The sequence below is a fragment of the Halichondria panicea genome, chromosome 13 (assembly GCF_963675165.1).
Source record: "Halichondria panicea chromosome 13, odHalPani1.1, whole genome shotgun sequence".
In the NCBI taxonomy this organism is placed as follows: Eukaryota; Metazoa; Porifera; class Demospongiae; order Suberitida; family Halichondriidae; genus Halichondria; species Halichondria panicea.
Genome location: NC_087389.1, coordinates 1,191,067 through 1,214,519, shown reverse-complemented (window position 1 = coordinate 1,214,519; position 23,453 = coordinate 1,191,067). Strand labels below are relative to the sequence as shown.

Genomic DNA, 23,453 nt, shown 5'->3' with positions numbered 1-23,453 from the left:
TTCAAAAAGCATAATTATACAATGTAATAATATTATTTGATTCATGGCACACAAAACTTGAAGGCAAGACACGAAAATATATGACACAAACAATATAGCACTCTATTACAAACAAGAAGTTAAAAAAACGGTTACAAAAAAGTGATGAAGACACAATAAATAGCTAACTGCATGCTATCTTTACACAAACTAGTGTCCGTGGCGACTGCATGTGTAAAAACCTGTTAATGTTGGGAGGGCTCCCGAGTGTGCGAAAGTTCAAAAAGGTCATTCTCTGATAGTCTCTTTGCAGCAGTCACATACACCATTACCTGCACATGACAATCGCATGAATCACATGACAAACTCATAAATCACATGATAAACACATGAATCACATGACATTTTACGCCAAAAGTTATACTTACATCAAGCCGAGGCTCAAAGGTATAGTGCTGTTCTTGGTACTGCAGTGCAGACCTCAAAATGGCTGATAGCTTAGTCATCTTGGCAAAGTTGACGAGGCCGTTTGGATTGTACGTCTTAGAGCTCATCTCGAGGGAGTAGATCTGATCCAGGAAAGCACCGACGTACGGGAGAGCCTGAGGCAATACACTATACGGAGAAAATACAGATTGTAGATTGTACAGTAGTTGGGAAGGTGGGTGTATACTTACTCGTTCTTTAGGAGATGCTCTGCAGTGGTTCTGTAAGAAAGAGAAGATTTGTAGCCATAATTAAAATATAATTATAGGATTGACATTGCAGTATAATAATAAGACACATGTTCGCATATGTTTGATGCTCGCAAAACATTCTAGTAATACGGTATGTACAAAGTTTTGCGAGCATCAAACATATACGAACTTTGCGAGGGTTGATCAATTCGCAACCAAAACTTAAATTATACTACACACGATCCTTGCCAGAATGCAATAGTTAGATCGCAAAAGCAAATTTTCTGGGTGATTTGGCTCATTCGCAAAGGTTTTTCACCAGCAAAATATTCTAGTACTACGGTATAATTATATAGTACACCAGCACAAGCACACACATGTAATCACTGCTCACTTTTCTAGCTTCTCCCTCATCTTCTTACAGCGGCCATGATAGTCAGTCCAGTCCCGCAGCTTCTCCAGCTGTCTCTTGTACTTCTTGTCCACCTCCTCCCAAGTTTGCTTCAGGGATTTGATGCAAGCCGAGCCGAGCGCTATGGTGATGTTGAGAGAGCAGTGCATGTCGTTGTGCTGATAGCAGTATGTGGCAATCTTGATGAAGTTCTCGATAACGCTAGCTCTTTGAGAGGGGCTCTCTTGAGACAGAATCTCCGTGGAAACCCATGATGTCATCTGTGGTGAGGACACATATTGAATTAACTACCATACACGCACACCAATGCACATTATGGTCTCAGAGAGGGGGAGGTATACTTGGTGGATGAGCCATTTGAACATAATAAGCAGTTTTTAATTTGGTGTGGCTACGTACTTCAGCAATGACGTTGTGTCCACAGGAAAATTTTATTTAAATTTGGCAATCTTCGGTAAAATTCGCCAAATCGCCAAATTAAAAACACCCACCAGTTATACGATATATAGTTTATTACCTCATTGGTCCTCTTTATCAGACGGCAAACATTCGGTGACAACTTGTCCTTGTTTGGTTTCTTCCAACTGCAATTCAAAAGCTCCCTGTGTAGAGCAACTATAACTAACCACACCCATTAGCCAATTGACCACACCCACCTCCTCTGAATGGCTGCGTAGACGGCGAATTCCATGAGAGTCAGTTGCTTGGCAAAAACATGTAGTAGCTGAGAGTCTTTGATCTTGGCAAAATCGATACTTTTGTCTGGTACAAGCTTGTCAGGGTGGTCCCAGTCGTACATCATCAGGACGTCATACTGTGGGGGGGGGGTAATTAAACCATGAACACGAGGGGGTCCAGGACACATGTAAGTGTGGGGGGTAATCAAAATTAATCATGCATGAGGGGATTCGACTGTACATGTGTAGGCACACTGTACGTGTCCGTCCATTATTGTGTATAAGGGTTGAGAACTTACGCTGATGTTGATGGTTCTGGAGAGGAGTACGGGGAACGAGGTGGAAGGGGGTGTGGCCAACTCATGAAAACTCTTCTGCTCTACAGTCCTACACAAACAACAAGACATCCATATTTAAAGCCATGAAAAACGAATTGACAAAGAACTACTACGTACATGTACGTAACCAATCTCCCAGACTAACTACGAGAACAGGACTACTAGCTACTCACTCCAGCAGTGCTGATGCTCCCTGACGCTCGACCGACTCACAGCTGCTCTTCTTAGCAAGGCCAGAGAGAAAGTCACACAACATCTTCTTCAGTTCAAGATCATCCTCGAAATCCTATACAGAAGTAAAGAACAATTGCCTATAATTGTGAAGTACATCGACTTTGTAGTAGCTGTGTACGTTGTACATGGCAGTTGCACTGTTTGCAAAATTGATGGCAGTGTTGTTGTTTTACACTGACAATAATAGAGCTAAACATGAAATGCTCATAACACAATAGTGTACAATGTAGATGCCAGGTGGCCTACGAAAACACAACACACACACACACACAATGTACAATAACTATAATACAATGTAGACTGCTGGTTACATCTGTATCCTCACCTCGAAGAACTGGTCCTGCCAGCAAGTCAGTACAGCAAAGATCTTTGACACTAGAGCCACGCTGTTCCCGTAAGAAGAGCTTGACCTCCGCTGTCGCCGTGGTGCCCCACCACCATCTGGCAAATTAACACCTGTGGACATAAGATTATCACTAGCCAGAGAGCCCTTCCTAGCGTAACGTGCTTGCAAGCCCTGAAGCTCTTCACCGTCAAGACTCGGAGATCGTTTGAACTTCTTCGTTATCTTTCGTATACCGTCCCATTTGCTTCTCTTGGGGCTCTTATTCGAATCAAACCCTTGTAAGCTCGCCACATTCAGCGAGGCTGTCACGTTGATTCCAGGGCCACTCCCTCTCTTGTAGTGGTCTCCCATGCTCCCTCCTTTCTTTTGCTTCTTAGTTTTAGGATTCAGACGTTCCATTGTCACGGCCTTGCCGCGTTTCCCTGGTGACCCCTGTTCCGATATAGATATACTACGTCCCACCGGTTTGGTGGAATGGAACGGGGACGATGGTTCACTTCGAGAGATGCTTAGCGACTGTGTCAATAGACTGTGCTCAGAGTTTGCACGTAGAATGGTCCTTAGGGGGAGTTTGTGAGTGGGTGTGGTTACATGTACATCCCTGGGAGGTATGGGTGGTGATTCATCTTCGGCAATAGTTATGTCTGGTTGTGATGACGACATAGATCCTGTTCTGCTTCGTGCCATGCCTTGTTTGTCTAAACTCGTTTCCATTTCTTGACATGAAGATGGAGAGAGAAAATCCGTGTCCAGAGATCCAATCATGTCCGCCATTAGTTTGTTGGCATTTTCCAATTCTTGGGTGATTTTGGAGTGGTTCATTTGTTCAAGCTTGGTGATCAGCACACTGCCTTTGACATCACGCCCACTGCTCACCTCTGTGGAGCTACGCCGTCGTGATGTTTTGGCAGGATAAGAGCCACCTGTACAGGAGAAGAAATGTTATCTTATTGCTTATTTACATAGTACATCGATGACAGCCAAGCAACACATTACTTTACACAATGACCAAACCACCAATACTAAATGTTGATAAAGTCTTCTAAAAAAACCCATCCTTACCATATACACAGTACCAAGAATGAACTCTTGCCAGTACACACAAGTTGATAATAGCTTTATTTAGAAGCAATATACACACACATAGGGACACAGCTGCACTATCCTAGGGTACACACACACACCTGGTCCCAGCTCCAGTGACCCGGTGAGAGAGGACTGCCGAGGTGTGGCCCCACCATCCACCTCCTCCCCGGCACTATCCTCTCCTGACCCATCACACACAACGTGGACTCGTGAGGGAGGGTACAGCTTTGTGTAGTGATTGTCCTCCTCCTCCTCCTCCTCAGCTTCGGGCAGGGCGTTATCATTAGCAGCTGGAGGGGAGGATTTTACGATAGTATAATGTATAATACTATGCCATCGGGCTTAATTCTTCGGGACACTATAACACATACATACAAGCAGATACCTCATGCCCATGATCTAGAATGCACTTTTCAATGGCTAACTCTGGCAACATATTACATCATTTGTATCCTCAAGCAACCATGCTAAACGCAGGATCTAAATAGTACTTCGTAGCAATGGCAATTGCGATTAAAGTAGCTAACATACATTTACATCATATATTGCTATACCAACCTCTCTGCAAGTAGCCGAATCCCTTGAGGGTCATCTCCGGATCTGCCCAGCCATTCTGAGTGGTGCCATCAGGGGCAAGGGGGTGGTCCACAACAATGGCAGAGGTGTGGGGGGATGTGTCCGAGTCACTGGTGCTCACAAGACTGGACCCACTGTGTACATTCTGAGGAGGGGGGGGGGTTAAGTACATTATACAGCATACTGTAGCTTTCACAACATCAATACAAGTATGTGTACATACATACATAGTACTCATGCAGCTGTAATACTACGCATTCTCAAGAGTTTCAGTTTACACAATTCTCAGAACTCGGTGATTCGCAATTCTTTCTGTCTGCCTACCTTCCTGGTGACGACAGAGGATGGGTCCAGTCTAGTGCGGTGGGTCACTCGGCCGGGGGAGCACTGCTGGGCCTGGGATCCTGGTGTGGAGGCGGGGCTTGATGAACCACCCTCAGAGTCGTTGGTAAGCTCTGGAGAGGAAAAACGGAGGGAGGTTTGTATACAGCTATATAATAATTTATAGTGAAGGACTTGTGTGAGCCAATGTCTATACCATATAGCTGTACATGTGTGTAGTATGGAGTGCACATACAATGAGAGCTGCTTACCATCCATGTTGAAGGGGAAGGCAGCATTACTAGATCCCTGCACAGAGTAAGCAAATATAATAATAACAATAGGAGCACCACAGTTCTACTGTACATGTATGCGTGACTACCAAGACGTATACATATGCAGTATCAAACTTAAGATGCTGGCTCAAAACAATTGTACAATGCTTAATTATACTTTTAGTACAAGCAGCTGCACACATGTCCCCCCATGCACTCACCTGACTGCTGGAGTCTGACCAGGTATCGTCAGGGCTCTTGACACAGTTGAGGAGAGCTGTGAGGACCTCTTTGGGCGTGGTGAAGCACGAGTGAGTCATCAGGAACACCTCCATAAAGTCATCACGAAACATGGCCGGACTTGTCAGCTGCTGAAACAGTTTCTCCAGCGAGGCTGCTGCAATCTGTGTGGAGAGAGGGCAGATGGATGTACACACGTATACTAAATTTGTGCTACCCAAACTTTTATTTTATGATCATCTGAAGACACACCACTCAGTGTGATAAATAATGTTACCTTAGTCCCAGCCTCAGGGTATAGGGCACCCAAGTTTTCCTCTGGAACGTTTTGCGAGTCCTGGCACTCCTGTAGACTCTGCAGTGGACCAATATATAACTATGAGCACGTATGGGGCAATCGAAATAAAGCAGTAGCTTCTCCATAGGCAAATAATATTAATAATGATGTGGCTAGAGTTTTACCATATCAGACAGCACACATAACCAGCTGTTGTGTGAATCACTATGGGGACATACTCCAGTCTATTTACTAGAGCAAGTCCCACAAGAAGAGGATAAAAGAGCCCACAGAATGCTAGTGTCTTCTAGTGTCTTCCCATGTGATTGTGTGTATGTGACCTATAAAACCACTTCCTGCATGTACATTTGATTTCCACAGAACTGCTGTCATGAATGAGTGGGTGGAAGCCACATACACACAAAGCTCTTGTTGTACTTGACAACGAGGTTCAGGACATGCAACCATGACTACACATGCACACATGCATGACAACTGATGCAATCAAGGGAGGACATGATCTGTACACAAATTAACCACTGCCGTGTACCAAACGTAGCACTTCTGGTACAGTTCTTAGTGGAGCTAGGCCAACAGAAATTAGTCTCAAAGACATACAAATGCTGTTATTTTCAGTATTGACACAGTATTGAGCCCCAAAATGCACAATCAAGTAACCCATCTACAGCTTCATCAGCAGATTCCCAAAGAACACTTCACAGCCAAATAATAGCTACAGAAACTTGTAGCCTCAAAGTAGGCTCACCTTATCGAGTGCCTCCAGCCATGACTTGAGGACATTGGGCTTGGCTGCTCGGAGGAACAAACTATCGCTACTAGGGAAGCTGAGTCGGAATGCGAGACGATCTTCACTGAGGCCCGTCTGCAGGTCACAGCCGATCGCCTGCCCCTCCACGTCCACACACTTGGCCAGCTGTGCACCCGAGAGTGGGATCATACCTTGCTGTGGGTGTGTGTGTGTGTGTGTGTGTGTGAGGTGTGAGGGGTGTGTGAGATGTGAGGTATGTGTGTGTGTGAGGGCTGTGTACAGCAAGATCTAATGGTCTATTTCAAGCACAATTAGGCGACTATAGCCAGATAATAAGCCATAATTATACTAAATTTATCAAGTGCAGACAAAACATACTTAGTTAACTATATATGTACATCGTGAGAGTCTACAAGCATCTCTTAGCAGCCCTACCTCCAATATCCTGAACTGAGTGTCGTTGGCTTTCTCAGCGACGGCTATGAACTTGTTGAAGAGAAAGCAATGGCGCGGTACCTCCTTCTTGCTGTTCACTACCTGGTTGAGAGGTCCTTGCTTTAGGAGGACCACGTCCGAATCAAATACTTCAAGGGGGGCGGGTATATCAGGTGATAGTTTGTGGAGAAACTTGATCTTCTCCAGAGTGTGGTCCCAGTCTGACTTGTCGTCAAGCAGCTCCTGTGTGGGTGGGTGGGTGGGTGTGAGTGTGTGTGTGTGTGTGTGTGGGGGGTGGGGGGTGGGGGGTGGGCAAGTGCACAACAACTGTACAGAATGGATACAGAGATAATTAACTAACATTGTAATGCTGACTAACAGTCTATTATGTAGCCTCATTGTGTATTCACAATGCTTTGATGTGCCTCCCAGGAAGCTACAGCTGCTGACTGGTACTGACTGGCTTATGTTTGTTACACAATATACAGTGATTCACCAGCAACCTGGGAGTCATATTACTGAAAATCACAAAAGAAGCTTTGCATGCTTCATGGGTATTCAAGAAGCTTTATGTATTCTACTCTAATAAAACAAACGGGGAAGTTAATTGGTTGACATGGTAACTGTACTCACATATCTCAGATTTCGTAGATATCTTATGAGAGTTTCAGCTCTCTTTGAGCCGTCTTCAGGCATGCCTCGGACGTGAGGGTCCAGGAAACAAGTCAGCAAGTCAGAGTATTGTGTCATCTGTGGTGTGTGGAGTGTGATGTGTGAGGGTGGTGTGTCAAGTTTAAGGGATGTGAGGGGACAGAGATCGATTTAGGAAACATTTAAGCCTCAAAGAGGAACACGATTATCATTCATATCCACTATACAACAGAACACCTATATGTATACAATGTGCACAGTATAATACGGAAGAGTCCCTGGAAATGGTGGATTGACTCACCCTGTCAGCAGGAAGCTGTAACAGCTCTGTCAGTTTCATCCCACCGCAGTTCTTCTGGCAGTGGTTGAGGAGCTGTACAAACTCTGGTTTGGTGTTGAGCAGTTTTAGTTCTCTCTGTGTATGTGTGTACGTGTGTGTGTGTGTGTGTGTGTGTGTGTGTGTGTGTGTGTGTGTGTGTGTGTGTGTGTGTGTGTGTGTGTGTGTGAGCGTGTGTACGTGTGTACGTGTGTGTGTGTGTGTGTGTGTGTGTGTGTGTGTGTATGTGTGTGTACGTGTGTGTGTGTGTGTGTGTGTGTGAGTGTGTGGGTGTGTGTGTGTGTGTGAGCGTGTGTACGTGTGGGGGTAGGGGAGGCTTAGGATTGTATACCCAATTAACAGTATACACATTTTAGAAGTATGTGTGTACCTAGATCAACCAATCAACAACACCCACTGGACATGAGGACTGATACCACATCATTGTCCTGGACTATACCCACAGTCTCAGCCACAGTTGCCAGGGGGTCTACACTCCATAGTACATAAAGTGCTTGCTATGGGACTGATAATTATTGTCCCTAGCCACAGCTGCCAGTGGGGTCTACACCCCATAGTACATAAAGTGCTTGCTATGGGACTGATACCACATTATTGTCCTTAGCCACAGCTGCCAGTGGGGTCTACACTCTACAGTAGTACACAACACACAATGCTGGTACTACTGAGTTCCTAATAGGAGGCTAGTAGGTCCCATTAGGAGCGTGGCTTGTGTGGACAAGAACAAGCTCAAAGTCAACTAGAGTAAACGGCTAGGGAGATATATGCACGCACAGACAACTGCTAAACACAGAGCTTACTCTCACACCAACAAAGGTCAATAGTAGCCATATAGATTAATTTATCCCAAAAATGGGGGATGTGGACTACAATAGCAAAGAAACTTGTCATAGAGACAAAATATGCACAGCTAATTTTGAAACTTACCACACGAATGGATAATGAAATTGCATGTGTATACACATGTCTGACTGACTATATAGACAGCACGTGCGCAAATGATCGACAAGAGATCGATGAGCTAGCTGCTTACCTGCACTGCCTGAGGGCGACTGTTGTCCATGAAGGAGTTGTAGACAGAGAAAGCACTGAACGTTCTCTCGAGTAGCTCGAGTAGTTTGTCCACCTGCACGGCCTCAGGGAGGGAGGGCAGCTGACTCAGCTCCTCAAATAGGAGACGGTGGAGAAGCAACAGCTCAGAGCTGAGGGGGTAATATTGTGTACAGTGAAAATAAACAAAATATGCGGACAAACATCAACATGCATTTACAAAAAATACCAACGTCTTATAAAATGTATTGACAACATAAAAAGCCCCTAAGAACACACTCACTCACCCAGCGTCTCTGCATGGGCCTAAGTAACTCACCAGTTGAGGAACATGCTGTCCAGTTGTTGAATGCTTATCACATCTGGCTTGAAAGTACATAACATCCTCAGGGGCAGTTCGTAGCAGCGATGTAAGACCCCCAGGGTGTTGAGATAATGACGCTCAGAAGTCACAAAGGCATTGATAATCTGCAAGGATAGACACAACACATGTACAGACTATACACATCACACCTGTCAATGTTGTTAGCTATAGCCTTTCATTGAAACCAGAAACACAACATTCCGTATCTCGAATAAACACAACAGTTGATGAGTTGTGCCACGCTCGGGGTATCTTGTTAAATAGTGATTCTTTAATAGTTTGCTAGCTCAGCTACTTTCATAATTATTATTGCTTGTTAATGCATTAAAATTAATATGCACCTCTGTGGATTCCACATACGAGTTGTCGTAAGCTGTTTCTTGCTTCAGGTCCTTCACGTTGATTCTGAGATTGGGCCATCTTTTGGCTGAGCCCTGTAACGTGTGTGTGTGTGTGTGTGTGTGTGTGTGTGTGTGTGTGTGTGTGTGTGTGTGTGTGTGTGTGTGTGCGTGTATGTGTGTGCAAATGCCTGGTGTCAACTTTCTCAGAAAAACTACCACGTTTGTGGACAGAGCCACAACACAAACTTTTTGAAATACAAAACCCTTCACCCACACACACTACCACTTTGTTGACTATAGTGGCTTGTTTCTCAAGAGCTCTTACCAGCTGATGACACCCACAACAGAGCTGCCTCATGTGACACAGTGGGTCAGACAGTCTGCAAACACCCCTAAATATAGGTCACTAGAAGCCAACACACTCAAAGGCTAGCTACTAAAAGTGAATTAATTAACTACATAGATAGTTGCATGCACAGGCTTAGTACAGTTGGTTTTAGCACTTGTAGAATAATCGAAATTGTGCACCCACAGTTGCCATGACAGACATCAAAAGGAATGACAGCTGCATTAGTTTGCCCTCACCATTTTATTAGCCACTCTAAAGGGAGCGGTCACGTCCAGCTCTCTCTGTAGCTCCTCTACATGCCTCTCCAGCTGTTGCTTGCTCTGGGATAGAGACTGTGGGTGGAGGGGGGGGGGGGGTCAGTGTGCTATCAACTAGCTACTACGTGTTTGCAGAGCCAATACTATATTTCACATGACAGGAGGGATTTTCATTCTCTTGTTTCCTACAACCACCCATTAGTAAAAATACCCTGAGAGTACGTCCATTAGTGACATTTCCTCCAGTCCCTCACCACACAATTTAAACCACACAATTTAAACAACACTAAAGCGGCCATATATACAATCCCCTGCATTGTTTCGTAATGTTCGAGGCCTAATAACGTCAGCTGACCTGAATCTGATTCTTGCACTCAGTCAGTAGTTTCTCTTTCTCCGCCAGATCAATGCTCCGTAGGTTCTTCTTGTCATCGTTTGGAATCTCTTCAATGTCGTTTAGCGTCACCTCCACAAAGTCGTCGTCCTCAGCAGGGCTCGGGATACTCGTCTCAACGTTTCTTGCCTCCACTGCTTGTAGCTCCGTAGTGAGTGCCTCGAGGGCGGCTAGTAACTCTGAGCAATCGTTCACAGAAGAGCAACGACTTGAGACAGGGCTGAAAGAAAGTTACAATTATTTATATTTTAAAATTGCTTGCAGACTATTATAGTATACGTACATCTTATATTATTGTTGCAGCTGCTACCGGTATTATATATTATTATTAGTTATGTCTACAAGAGATCTGTATAATCATACATGTAGCCATTGTCAATGTTGTTTACATTAAACATTGGCTATAACGAGGCAGTGGTCAGTTGTATGCTACTATTATATCTTATCTCTCCAATGTCAGCTACTAAGTACACAACCACAACATACCTTGAGCTCCCTGATTGGTTAGTACTATCTGACTGTGTCCGCTGTCTCTCTTCTCTAAAAGGGGAGGGGGTGCGGTCACGGCGGTCACGGCGGTCATGGCGGGTGAATGCAGGCGACCTGGTGAGTGAGTGTGCGCGACTAACACGTTGACACACTTCCATTGGGGGCGGTAGTTGTGGTATTCGTAGGATGATCTGAGTGGGTGTGGTGAAGTTACCGTCACTGCTCCTACGATAGGTGAGGGAATGGGAGAGGGGGAATAGATTGGTTTTGGCCTTGGGGGCACCACGAGGGTTCGAGCTCATATAGAGCACCACCTGTGTGTGTGTGTGGGTGTGTGTGTGTGTGTGAGTGTGTGTGTGTGTGTGTGTGTGTGGGTGTGTGTGTGTGTGTGGGGGGTGTGTGTGTGGGGGGGTGTGTGTGTGTGTGTGTGTGTGTGTGGGGGGGGGGGGGTAGTTTGGTGTATTGGAATGTATACACCAAAACATTTATATAAGAGATAGACTATCAGAACACATCAAACAGGGCCTATTATCAGGTTTGGGGGCGATCCTGAGAGCTATGATAACTACGAGTTATTTACTTGTGAGTGAGCGTTACAAGTGTTCTCCGTGTGAACTACGTGAGGTTATCTCCAGTTATCAATGGCCAGGAGACAGGTACTTGTAAAGTGATCCTCTACACATGCCTCTAATGTCATGTCTATTAATGAGTTGTGTACTAAAGAGGGAAGTGAACGCATGCTTTAAATTGAGGGGCTGTGATAATTGAATTAAGGATAAATTAATGCATGCTACGTACTTAAAAGGCTCTTGAGCTTTTACCGAAAGATCAAGTGTTGGTGTTGTTTCAACCTGGTCAAGCTAACAGCACTATGAGAGTAAACAGTATGCTCATTACAGCCGGTATAGGGTGTTGACATACATGTACAGGTGAGACAGACGTGTTGGCACATAAGGTTTCATAAGGTCACGATAATTATGATATAGCCTAAGGGTGGACCCAAATGGAAATGACAAAAATCACAAGACACTTACATTATACACAATGCACATTTAAAGATCATAGTTTGAGACTGAAGCCTTGGGGGTATTCAATCGGAAAGGTCGTAGGGTATTTGATCATAAAGGTCATACACACACACACAATGAGGCACCCCCATGTATGAAAGGTCTCAGAATGAATCAAGTGACATCACGATGCAGGGAAAGTTTGAGCAACTTCCTGTAGTAGCACTAGCAACGATGTGACGTAACAGACACTAAAACACTACTCTATAACAAAGAGAGTTTTTTTGGCCTCCCCCAAAGTTGTTCCAAACTCACTATCCACTATCTTCGTACAACTAATGCACATGCTTGCATTAGTTGTAGCTATGAACACACTGAAAATGAATGCATTTTAATCGCTAGCTGATTTCCGTCAGTACTGTGCAGCTCAAAACAACACTGTATCAGTTTACAAACTACACGGGTTCAAAAGGAGCACATGTTAGTTCAGTATACTACAGGACTAACAAAACCATGTGCAGTCAGTGCTTACGAATACATACACCGGGGAGAAACATGCACAACAAAAAAACCACGCTTCTTAAGGGACAATGCTGACAGTAGCCGCAACACCAGAGGTGCTTATTAGTGTAAGTGATACTATGTGCAGAGTAAGAGCAGGAGATTCCTTCCTTGAAATTTATTCTGTACACATCTAGATGGTACCTATGGGAAGTTGGGTTAATTCCTTAAATGAGCACCTTCAAATGCTGTTAAGTAGGAAAATGACCTCAACTGTTTTTGTTGCACCATTCAGAGCAGACAGATACCCAATACCTTAGTGCTGTGTCCTAAAACATTAGAGTATTGTTTTAGTGCACCAAAGGAACTACAGGTGGCTTCATTTCATAACCATGCAACAGTGTGTAGATGTGCACAAAGATATGGTCACAACAAACACTTAAATACCATCAATAGAACACAGAGTTACACAGACAGTACATGTAGATCAATTCACACTGACAATAAAAGAGTGCTAAAAAGAGTTATACAACACCACATTCAAAGTGTCTCAACACATGAATGAGTGTCACGTTACATCAATCTGTCTAGGGCTCTGATAATAAAGTAATCTAGCCGCCCATTGTATGCCTAGGTGCCAATCATTCATGCCTCATGAAGTACACGAGTAACGAGGACTAAACTTGGAGAATGGAGTATGTCTGTAAAGGAGTGGAATCCATCGCAAGCTGATCGATTGGGAGATTAGGTATGCGATAAGTGAGCAGATGTTCACACCATTTTGTTGGCTTGCAAAAACAAAATCGATAGAGAGGCTGAAGTACCACAGTAGAGTAGAATGATAAATAGTAATTATGGTAAAAAAAATATTATAACGATAATCATAAACACTAGGAAATTCCGGAAAAATGGTCGAAATTATGAACGGAGCTATCAAAAAACGTGTTATTATTAATCTAGCAGGCGTGACTGGCGTGACTGGTGTGACTGGCGTGACTGGCTAACCACACAGTGTAAAGTTATACTCCGAAAGTTTTATATCAATAGCTTAGCAAGTCTCATGCATGATGGTGATGTGCATCGAGGTGTGAGAACAAGTGTGTACAATCAACACTCATATACTGCAGTAACTGATGTAGCTACTGCACTGATTTACTAGGTGTGCAACATCAATTATAATTATAATTTTATATAGACCGAACTAGCTAACTAGAGCTACTCACATACCAGTTGAGATGCTTCCAATTGTTGACTGCTAGCCTTGAGGGTTGGTCTCCTTGACTCTGGGTGGACACGTCTCTGTGCTAGACACTAACTAGACCTCACCGTGTACGGAGAGATGTCAAACGCTACTGCAGCGTGTGCATTCCCAGCCAGCCTTTGATGTAATGAGACCCACCCACGTGGATAGAGTGGAGGCGAGAAAGGAAGAGAAAATCTCTACAAAGTCAAGCGAGCTACGCCCACTTTTCAGTGTAGTGAGTGCACAAACAACTTGAACAAGCCTATTATTTTGTTACTCATTGTCAATTTGAGCAACCATGGCAGGTGTAGCTAGTATACCTATGATCATGAACGAGAGTCTAAGTCCCACCAGAGCCAACCCTAGGAATCCCATCTCCCCCTCTAACTATCCTGACAAGAAGTCTGTAGTAGCTGCATACAAGAGAATGGTCAGTACAACACTATAATAACTTGGTCTCTCTACTCTGATTCCAGAATAGAGAGACCAAGTATCTAAAAATACTAGACAAGCTTAACTAGACTAGTTGTATGTGCAAAGCTATTGTATAAACTACTGTACCCTCAAAAGGGGGGAGGGGCTGCAGCATGCAGTACAATAATTTTTTATACAATGCATTCAATCTATGCTTGTACAAACATTAACTTGTAGGTGATGAGCAGTCTGGAGTCACACGAGGACAGAGCAAAGCTTCAAAAAGCACTCAAAGAGTTCCATATGTAAGAGCCAGTGATTGCATGTGTGTGTGTGTGTCTGTGCAATAATCCTTCGTTCCTGTATTAACATAGGAGTCTACTGGTTGAAGACCTGATGGAGAAACTGAGGCCCCTACTAAACGAGCCAAGGAGACGACAGTTATATCTTGCCATAAGGTCTGTTGAATAACAATCAGCAGTTGACGGTACTAGTGCACTGCAAAGCTATATGGCATTACTGGTGGTATACAGTACAGTGTATTAATTACCTAAGGACACAGTACACTTAGTACTGGAGTACAAATTATGAAAAAAAATGGAAGTATAAGCTGTCTCTCTTCTCTACAGGCCGCTGATACCCTCCAGGGTAAGGGCAGAGTACAACTCTCACATCCCCCACGTTCCAAAGTAAGTTCCACCATCGAAATAAAATAAAACCGTAATTATTTTACTGGTCATACTTTCAAGTTTCGAGAAGAAAGTTGTCCATATGAAGCAGCAGGGAAGCCGAAGCCTTGGTTTTACTATTCGAGGGGGTGAGTTTAATATCCCTATATAGAGCAAGTTCCCATGCACTTGAGTATATTTATTCCATCAGGAAAGGAGTTTGGATGTGGGATTTATGTTTCGTCGGTGCTTCCTTCCTCCAAGGCAGCCCAGGCGGGTCTAAAGGTCGGGGATGAGGTGGTGAGAGTGAATGGACTTATTCTGTCCGAGTCCACCCACGAAGAAGTTTGCAATCTCATTAAACTCAAGAAAACACTGACTCTAACTGTTCGAGGTTTGTGACCCCCTCTCCTCAGTCAGTCATGTCTATTATAATTACCTATTTTTTTATATAGTTATAGGGATCATTCCGGAACAAGAGTGAGTATTTACTATAACGATTATGCCTATAATAATATTGTTGACTTTATTGGAACACGGTGCTATTTTAATTGTTTTGCAGTTGCTTTGGCAACGTTGAATGGAAGACAACAACCACCGAGAAAAGGACAAAGACACTCAATCCCACTCAACGTCTCACCACAGCCATCTTGAGAAGCACCAAGAAAATACAAGTGATGCTTGACGGAAATGAAGTCCTGGGTGCAAGGTGCGTACATTCAATGGAGAAATGTTTCATTCGAATCACGTTTCTCTCTTTTGGCTACAGTATAAAGACTTCTAGTGATCCCCAGTCTGGAGTGTTTATCACTGAGCTCATTCCTAACTCTGTGGCTCATAACTCTGGCTTGAAGGTGAGTTCACGATTACAAACTTGACGTACAATAGTTACGTCTTTGCAATATATATATACCACATTAGATTGGAGATGAGATCATAGAAGTGAATGGGCACAGTGTACTGAACAAGCCTCACAAGGATGCCATTGCAATCCTCCTGTCTAGCCACTCACTCATGCTCACCATTCGCAACAAAGATGTAAGAAACACAACTCACCCCATGCACTTACAATAGCACATTTGATTGCCTCAATACAGCCGACTAGATCTGCTCATCACGACCCACTGGCCGAACCTCCGGAAGATTTTGAGCTCTCTCCTCATGACTTTGACGTTGACGCTGAAATGCTACAGGCTGACTTGAACGCTTCAACAATGGGATTTGTCCTAAAACAGAGAGCAGAAGGTATAGTAAATATGGTTGTACCTATAGAATTTTGATTGATTCCAGCATAATTTTCTGATTTCAGGTGCACCCCAGCTGCTCAGGGGAAACAACCAGCTCCAGGGTCAACTTGCTGGTCACCAGCCTAACAGACTATCTATTCTGGGCATGGAGGCGGGGCAGTCAACAGTTGCACCAATGATATCCTCACCTGCAGCCGAGGGGTGGGGACCCACAACGGCCATGCCCACACTCATGGGTATGATGCCAGGGATGCCAAGCTTGGATGAGAGTGATTTCGACCAAAGACTTCTAGCAATGTCTGGAAACAGAGAGGTTTGATGCTCTTTAACTATTATACAGATATAATATACACACTTGTCAGTTAAATCATCTTATTTATACAGTTTGACCCTCGAGAATCGATTTCATTCCCGGACATGTCTTACCTATCGAACGAGGCAGCTGTAATTCCTCCGTCCTTTGCCAATGTATTCCCTAAACAACCGGCAACACAGGAACTACAAATTGCGTCTTTTGCTATGAAAGGAAGCCTCTGGAACCCGCAAAGTTCTGGTAAGGACCTTGTTTCACTTATTCATTGCAACTATTGTGTGGATGCTTGACTTTCATTAGAATCTCCCCAAGGTCCCCCCTCCCAAAATGTGAGTGGAACAGATGCTGCCGCCCAGTTCCAGTTTCCAGTGGATGATGATGAGGAGGATCAACCAGGAAAGCACAATCCAGACATTAACCGTCAACCACCGATGTCAGCTCTCAGAAAGTCATCAAGTGGTGGGAAGAAGACTCCTGTCTTCAATGAAAGGTAGGGGAATTGTGTAGTGAATGTAGAGGTATATAGTTGTTACAAACTTAATTCCTTGCAGTGTGGAGGTTATCAGTGTCCAAAGAAATCTCAAGAGCAACAGTGCCAACAGCATTGGAGACACAGTCCATCCCAGCAACATGGAGGTACATATAACAGCTATTGTATATGAAAACACAACAATCATGCTTTTGTTGTGCAGTTTAATGATGCTGTCTTGCAAGGAAGAGAGGTTTCCTTCCACACAATTCCTAAGGTATATATATCTAGTACAAATGAGTATAATGTGATGACTACAACTGTCCTTTAGGATGGCCCCATCAAGATTGCTATTCGGGGAGGGACTGATACACCTCTCGGTGGAACTATTATCATCTCCCGGATCTTGGAGGGTGGGGCTGCCGACAGGTACGGTAGACTAAACGTTGGAGACCAGATCCTTGTCTGTGATGGAGTGAGCCTGATTGAGGTCACACACAACGAGGCTGCTCAAGCTCTCAAGAGGGCCATGGATATGGAATCTGTAAGTTGCTGTATAAGAGTTCATTATGGAAGTCTACGGCATAGAAAATACTAATTACTGTATTGCAGAATTCCATTGATCTGGTGGTCGCAGTGAATCCAGACGCTGAATCTGATGACACCGAAGATGCGAAGTCACCCAGGACAATGTGGCCACCACCACAGTAAGTTATTTCTCATGTGTACAGCAATTTTATATCTCATATTTAGCTGTTTGTGAATCATAAAAATAAGTTTTTATTTTTGGGTATTATTATGCATTATCAGTTTGGTACCCCTCAAAATGCAATGTGTTTTATTGACCTGTTCAGGGACACTGTGTGTGAGGACCAGCCAGCCTCTACCCAGCAGTTTGACTTTGCAAGGAACGCTCATCGCGCTCACTCGGGGTTCACTCTGAGAGGAAAGGAGAAAGTAGAAACAGGTGCAGCCCACAGCTTCCTGCCCAGGTTCCCAAAGTGAAACAACAAGCTCCATGTGGACCATAGCCAGACTATAATATAGCTGTGTTATTTGTGTACATGTACTTGTATTAGCTACATTGTGTACTAGAACTGTTGTGTTGTGTCTGAAAGTAAACTGCGCATGTGCAATGAGATAAAGAAACTGCGCATGCGCAGTATGAATGAGGAACCATACCCTTCCTCGTGGTCCCAAGGCCTGCTGTAGAAGTTGATCTTTCACAGAGAAATACTAAGAGATAGGACAGTTGGAGACAGCCTAGAGGACTCCGGAGTATGACTGCACCTATTACATGCTTTACTGCATTGATTGATATCGCTGAAGACGAGCAGGTATGGAAGTTCCAATAAGCTAACACCACAGCCTTTATAAGACCTATATTCACTGCTCCCATGCTATTACTGCACAGTGTGAAGAGCTTGAGGACTTCCTGCGTGGTAAGGGTGCCCAGATCACCTCTACCAATGACACTGAGCTCCTACCTCGTCTTCAGCATATCATCGACAACAGTCATGTCGTCTTTCAGCAAAGAGACATCCCCCAACAAGGTACGTGTGTTTCGTGATCGCTTCACTAGCGAATGATTTAATTACACAAAATAATTACACAAATTTTAGCTCACCATAATCATGCATTTAGCCGATTACATGTACTGTACTGAACTGGTAACCTCTCAATTACCCCCCCCCCCCCTCTCTCTCTCTCTCTCTCTCTCTCTCTCTCTCATACACGCGCAGAGTTGGAGGGGTTCTTCTACAGTGTTGTGTCTCTGTTCCATATCGTGACGCCCGACCAGGCCAATGGGATCGTCCAGTCGTTCTGCGACAAACTCGCTGCAAAGGACAATGAGGAGAACATAAACCTACGGCTTAGACTGTGAGGGGGTATAAAATAAGGAACCAACTTTGCAATTTTATTGGTGTGTGGTTTGCAATGATGTCATCATTCTTCCCTGCAGGTTGGGCCTGGTGTTCTGTCATTTTCCTGATAAGGACCCTCTTCGCTATATTGTGTTCTGCAACCTCGTCAGATTAGCCGGTAGAACCAGTTTGACGGGTTCACTACAACTAGACATGGATAAGGTATGCCTTTGCTTAACGACTTAGGAAGAGCAACATTTTTGATTTGGTATGGATCACCATATTAAAGTGTAACAATTAATACTATGTACCCCTCACGGGCAAAGTGACTTAGTCTTCATGCATGGAGACAGTGATAGCTCACGCAATCAGTTGAGGGGATATCAACCACAATACCCCAGGTTTAATCCCATCTGCCATTGCCAGATTGGCCTGATGATTCATGCCCTGGGGACATGCAAACTATAATATCTATAATAGTGTCTTAATTCTTAATTGTAAGTGCTTCACTGTAAGTAAAATTAGCCAACTGGAGAACTACTACTATTATGTACCAGTAACCACAGGTGATCTTTACCCACCAGGTTTGCAAGTGGACAGAACTCTGGGAGTTAGAGGCTGCAAAGAAAAGAGAAATGTTTCTCTTGCTTTGGGGGGCCTACCAAAACTCAACAGACCTCAAGTATGTTGTCGTAGCTTTTAGCAAAATTCATGTGTATAATTATATAGTAACGATTTTTGTAGGAGAGTACCTCAATAGAATTAGTACGTTTTGTATACCGTATAGCGGGTTATTTTCGTATGATGGAAATTATTCGTATGTTTCGTATTGAAGAGCATCATACAAAAATTAAATTATTCTACCGCAATAGGTTCAACGTTACTACCCTGTGAGCTGTACGAATATTTAAAATAAAATGGGTTGTTCATACGAAAATTACCTGCTATACATACGGTAACCCTTTTCATGTACATGCATATGGATAAAATTATTTCAATTCCAATTGCAACTATTTTCAATTGTTAGTACCACATCTACAGTCGTGAATTATATAACACATCAACATTTTTCAGCACTCCTCCCTCCACAGATTGTCCAGTCGTATTTTAACAGAGCTGCTGAGCACATACTCGAGCACAGATGCCCCCGAAGCTGACCCCACCCTCGTAGAGAGACTGGTAGTCCTCGTCATCTCAGACTCTACCCAGTTTGTGTTTGACCACCTCATCTCTCTACCAGCCCTCACTGCACTCAAGACTCACAACATTTACAAGGTGTGTGTGTGTGTGTGTGTGTGTGTGTGTGTGTGTGTGTGTGTGTGTGTGTGTGTGTGTGTGTGTGTGTGTGTGTGTGTGTGTGTGTGTGTGTGTGTGTGTGTGTGTGTGTGTGTGTGTGTGTGTGTGTGTGTGTGTGTGTGTGTGTGTGTGTGTGTGTGTGTGTGTGTGTGTGTGTGTGTGTGTGTGTGTGTGTGTGTGTGTGTGTGTGTGTGTGTGTGTGTGTGTGTGTGTGTGTGTGTGTGTGTGTGGATTAATTACGCACCCTGTGATGCTGTAATTTGCGTCGTAGCTCTCACTGTGTGTGGTAGCCTGCCACTAATCAAGCAGTGGGGAGCGCTGATGACCAAAAATATTACTGAGGGAACAGCTTATAATGTATTGTCTATTTATTATAGCTGGAAGTTGTTGGCATTGTTTCACTCACTTCTCTATACAGCTGCTCTATATATTTGTGGCTGAAAGACTGTCATCTTTCATGACCTTTTATCAGGAAAACAAAGACTTTGTCTCCAACCTAGGTAAGAGTACAGTAAAGAGTACAGTAGGAACCGCATTTTACACTATTCGATCAGTGCTAATAACCCATTTATTTGTTGTATCTGTAGCTAATAATAAATTATGTGCTCTGGCTATTTGTATAATTAGCAAACAATTGACCTAGCTTACACACAATTGACCTTACACATAATATTGCCTCCCTATCTTTTCTTCCTTAGGCCTCCAGGAGAGTTACTGTGTGGAGAAAATGCGCCAGCTGACACTAGTCAGTTTAGCAATGGAGACTGGAGAGATTCCTTTCTCTAGACTGGCAGAAGAGCTGCACTTACCAGAAAACCAACTGGAGCAGTTTGTCATTAATGGTGAGTACTGTTGTTCAAGTTAATTATAAAATAAATGGGTAGGCTGTGTTGTATGTGGCTGGTACAGTACTATGCTGCTGTTGCTTACTGGCTCCCTGTGATGCTGTAATTTGCGTCGTAGCTCTCACTGTGAGTGGTAGCCTGCCACTATTTAAGCAGTGGGGAGCGCTGATGACCAAACATTTATCTGAGGGATATGTCCACTAATATTACATTTCTATACAATTACTGTTTATGTATGTACGTGTTTTTATGTTGCTCTCCTCTGTCCTCACAGCTGTCCGGCTAAAGCTAATCGAAGCAAGAATCAATCAAACAAGCAAAACACTAGTAATTAGGTGAGTAATTTCAAACCTCAGAGCTAACACAATTTCATGTGATTCTATTTCTCCTCATTCCTCAGGACTTCTATTTATCGTACTTTTGGTAGCACACAATGGAAACTACTCCATGATCGCCTGTCGTCGTGGCAACAATGCGTCAACTCCGTCAAGACAAGTTTGAATACTGTCAAGACGTGATATATAGGGAAATAAACGTTGTTAGTTTCAATTGTGCTCTTCTTAGCGAGAATTACAGATTATCAGAATATTTTTAATTATGTTTCCCCTTTTGGACTGTTCTTGTAACAATTTCATGACTGTGTTATATACCGTGTCCAGTCAAAATGATGCTACCGTAAAACCTTGATTTTAAGGCGACACTTTTAAATAATTACGTTTTGCGAAAGCGAGTTTGAATTTATATGGTTATATGGGCGAAATGTCCAAGTGTCGCATATTTAGAGGGTTGCCTTAAATCGAGGTTTTACGGTACTTAATGTTGTGTAATCATTACCCTTGTGACTACTGTGGAATGTGATTAATTAATCATGCAGAAAGGGAGGCTGTAGATTTATGGGATAACATATTTATATAATGGCTACACATGAATACAATTATTGAAAAGCATGCAACACGGAAATAATTATGTACATATAAAAAGAATCACAAAGCACAACTGACAGATATTTTTCTAATCTTTGCTGATAAGCATGGCTCTAAAACTGAGAAAACAGAGTCAATACGACGCCTAAAACGACACCTATCTCTAGCATACTGTTCCCATGGTCCCCTACGAGCTGCTCTGTACGCATACTCCCAGGCAATAATGGTGTGGACCTCAACCAACTCTTTGTCTGGCTTGAAACTAACTCGCTTCTTCGAAGTTGTGCAATCAGTTTGTCTTTGATCTTTGATGACCTTATTTGGGCACTCATGAGTTATCAGATGATTATCGTTATCTTGATCTTCATTTGTAGGTGTCTTGGGTGACTTGGTAGCCTTCACTCTGCATATCATCATCGGGGACAGTGCTTGTGTCTCAAAAGAATCCCAAGCTTCGGAGCAAAACTCAATATCTCCATCAGAATCGCTATCTGACCAGCCACCATCAGAACTTGGAATATCATCCAATTGGCTGCAGCCTGTCACACACTCGAAATATCCACTCTCTGAGCTGACAAGAGTCAACAGCTTGACACAGTCTGGTTTCAAAGATGGCGACGTCTCCGTCAGTGTTAGAGATTCATCAGAGAATTCGATACAATCATCTTCTGATTCGTACTCACTATGGCTATCTTGCTCATCATAATCACTATAGCAATCTCCCTGTACAGATTCTGAAAGCTCAGAGTTCTTTTCATCACAATGCTTCTCCAAACATCCATTGTCCGTCGCTTCTAGAGTGTGCGTGACCTCAGTATGGGTAATTAGATTCATTGCACTTGTAGAGTCGCATTCCAAGAAACCGGTAGCAATGTTCTCATTCCTTTGATGTGGTGGACAGTTTACAGTACACTGTTTGCTGTTGGAGGTCACGGCACTAACTGTCTCTTTGTTCAGGTTTCTTTGAGAGGAATGCATGCTTTTGACAGGTGCTGTGTAGGAAATCCACTTCATATCCTTTTGGAAAGATGACGTCGTAAGAAAAAATCCCACTCCAAACGTAAACGTAGGTGCAGCAAAAAGTAATCGATTCTGAAACGACTTGATGATCGGACTAGACATCACACTGCTCGAGGGTAGCACACGCCATCGAGACTTTGCCTTGGGCTCTGTGGATCTTAGAGGGGGGCCCCCCCACTGTTGTGAGGTTGCTAGTGAGTACGAGTATGTGTAGGTCATTGCTGCTGCAGGGTGTACGACACAGGCAGGGGGGCGAGTGCGTGGGGGTAGTGATCGGTGGTCCACCAATGCAACCATTTGACCTCGTGTGTGGAGGTGTGAGGGGTGGGGACACTTGGGGTATTGTCGACTGGAGCACAAACGGCAATAAAAATGGCACTGATGAGGACGACAACTTGTGCGTAACAGTTTTGATAGTAATGCTTTTCTCTTTGTGGTTGATACTCTAGAAAATGCTTGAAATCACAAGTGGCCATTGACACTGGTTCAGATGAAAGCCTGCACAAGTAGAGTTTAGCATTCATTTCTCAACGTACAAGATTTATCTTTTACTCACTCTTTTGGATCTTTTCTTCAAGACCTGTTGTTCTTTATTGAAACCTTTTGCTACAATTATACTGTTATGAACTTTATGGAACTGCCTTCTCTTCTCTCTTTCTGCTGCGCTAAAATGTTTTAATGATGCGCTTGAATAAACTTTCAATTCCACTATAGTATGCGTCAAATCAGAACTATTAGTCATCATTATATATGCGTGGGTAATATCTC

The 23,453-nt window shown here is 43.6% G+C and overlaps 4 protein-coding genes and 2 non-coding genes across 7 annotated transcripts; 4 read left to right on the top strand and 2 right to left on the bottom strand.

Moving 5' to 3' along the window:
- On the bottom strand, window positions 1–13,765 carry LOC135346396 (uncharacterized). Its single transcript, XM_064544009.1, has 26 exons — window positions 13,610–13,765; window positions 10,872–11,188; window positions 10,347–10,605; window positions 9,971–10,066; window positions 9,386–9,478; window positions 9,000–9,148; window positions 8,664–8,832; window positions 7,595–7,708; window positions 7,276–7,392; window positions 6,643–6,885; window positions 6,205–6,402; window positions 5,439–5,516; window positions 5,143–5,325; window positions 4,919–4,955; window positions 4,650–4,780; window positions 4,308–4,470; window positions 3,848–4,039; window positions 2,643–3,586; window positions 2,257–2,369; window positions 2,045–2,132; window positions 1,725–1,882; window positions 1,586–1,670; window positions 1,051–1,328; window positions 657–686; window positions 408–594; window positions 1–311 (listed from the first exon to the last, which is right to left on the bottom strand). Exons 2-26 carry the CDS (start codon window positions 11,174–11,176, stop codon window positions 225–227), a joined length of 4,497 nt encoding a protein of 1,498 aa, XP_064400079.1. The 5' UTR covers window positions 11,177–11,188; window positions 13,610–13,765; the 3' UTR covers window positions 1–224.
- A 72-nt stretch (window positions 13,766–13,837) lies between these two features.
- LOC135346398 (harmonin-like) lies at window positions 13,838–17,853 on the top strand. Of its 2 annotated transcripts, none has more exons than XM_064544012.1 (19): window positions 13,838–14,055; window positions 14,277–14,344; window positions 14,414–14,497; window positions 14,669–14,728; window positions 14,789–14,856; window positions 14,919–15,101; window positions 15,163–15,187; window positions 15,270–15,416; window positions 15,477–15,561; window positions 15,629–15,745; window positions 15,805–15,952; window positions 16,017–16,267; window positions 16,339–16,507; window positions 16,580–16,757; window positions 16,819–16,903; window positions 16,960–17,013; window positions 17,068–17,280; window positions 17,349–17,443; window positions 17,591–17,853. In XM_064544012.1, exons 1-19 carry the CDS (start codon window positions 13,924–13,926, stop codon window positions 17,739–17,741), a joined length of 2,313 nt encoding a protein of 770 aa, XP_064400082.1. In that variant the 5' UTR covers window positions 13,838–13,923; the 3' UTR covers window positions 17,742–17,853. The 2 variants fall into 2 exon arrangements, with proteins under 2 accessions (XP_064400082.1, XP_064400081.1); XM_064544011.1 differs by having other exon boundaries at window positions 16,568–16,757.
- Window positions 17,854–17,891: 38 nt separating this feature from the next.
- On the top strand, window positions 17,892–21,396 carry LOC135346406 (eukaryotic translation initiation factor 3 subunit M-like). The gene is made up of 10 exons (XM_064544024.1): window positions 17,892–18,073; window positions 18,151–18,289; window positions 18,479–18,617; window positions 18,700–18,823; window positions 19,186–19,283; window positions 19,693–19,876; window positions 20,316–20,397; window positions 20,596–20,739; window positions 21,017–21,077; window positions 21,143–21,396. Exons 1-10 carry the CDS (start codon window positions 18,017–18,019, stop codon window positions 21,258–21,260), a joined length of 1,146 nt encoding a protein of 381 aa, XP_064400094.1. The 5' UTR covers window positions 17,892–18,016; the 3' UTR covers window positions 21,261–21,396.
- On the top strand, window positions 20,141–20,241 carry LOC135347164 (small nucleolar RNA SNORD16). The gene has a single exon (XR_010398299.1). It is a non-coding gene; the product is annotated as a small nucleolar RNA SNORD16 (small nucleolar RNA).
- On the top strand, window positions 20,833–20,933 carry LOC135347165 (small nucleolar RNA SNORD16). The gene has a single exon (XR_010398300.1). It is a non-coding gene; the product is annotated as a small nucleolar RNA SNORD16 (small nucleolar RNA).
- Window positions 21,397–21,661: 265 nt separating the features above from the next.
- LOC135346403 (uncharacterized) lies at window positions 21,662–23,404 on the bottom strand. The gene is made up of 2 exons (XM_064544020.1): window positions 23,242–23,404; window positions 21,662–23,183 (listed from the first exon to the last, which is right to left on the bottom strand). The coding sequence occupies exon 2, from the start codon at window positions 22,980–22,982 to the stop codon at window positions 21,726–21,728; it is 1,257 nt and encodes a 418-aa protein (XP_064400090.1). The 5' UTR covers window positions 22,983–23,183; window positions 23,242–23,404; the 3' UTR covers window positions 21,662–21,725.
- Between the last annotated feature and the right edge of the window lie 49 nt (window positions 23,405–23,453).

Excerpts from the sequence above, each read along its gene's own strand:
- LOC135346396 (XM_064544009.1), bottom strand. The coding sequence starts at position 11,176 with ATGAGCTCGAACCCTCGTGGTGCCCCCAAGGCCAAAACCAATCTATTC. Across the intron at positions 6,403-6,642 it reads CTCAGTTCAGGATATTGGAG|CAAGGTATGATCCCACTCTC; the intron begins GTAGGGCTGCTA and ends ACACACCCACAG. Across the intron at positions 4,956-5,142 it reads GGTCAGACTCCAGCAGTCAG|GGATCTAGTAATGCTGCCTT; the intron begins GTGAGTGCATGG and ends TACTCTGTGCAG.
- LOC135346398 (XM_064544011.1), top strand. The coding sequence starts at position 13,924 with ATGGCAGGTGTAGCTAGTATACCTATGATCATGAACGAGAGTCTAAGT. Across the intron at positions 14,729-14,788 it reads CACATCCCCCACGTTCCAAA|TTTCGAGAAGAAAGTTGTCC; the intron begins GTAAGTTCCACC and ends CATACTTTCAAG. Across the intron at positions 16,758-16,818 it reads ACTCCTGTCTTCAATGAAAG|TGTGGAGGTTATCAGTGTCC; the intron begins GTAGGGGAATTG and ends AATTCCTTGCAG.
- LOC135346406 (XM_064544024.1), top strand. The coding sequence starts at position 18,017 with ATGACTGCACCTATTACATGCTTTACTGCATTGATTGATATCGCTGAA. Across the intron at positions 18,290-18,478 it reads AAGAGACATCCCCCAACAAG|AGTTGGAGGGGTTCTTCTAC; the intron begins GTACGTGTGTTT and ends ATACACGCGCAG. Across the intron at positions 20,398-20,595 it reads AGACTTTGTCTCCAACCTAG|GCCTCCAGGAGAGTTACTGT; the intron begins GTAAGAGTACAG and ends TTTCTTCCTTAG.
- LOC135346403 (XM_064544020.1), bottom strand. The coding sequence starts at position 22,982 with ATGGTTGCATTGGTGGACCACCGATCACTACCCCCACGCACTCGCCCC.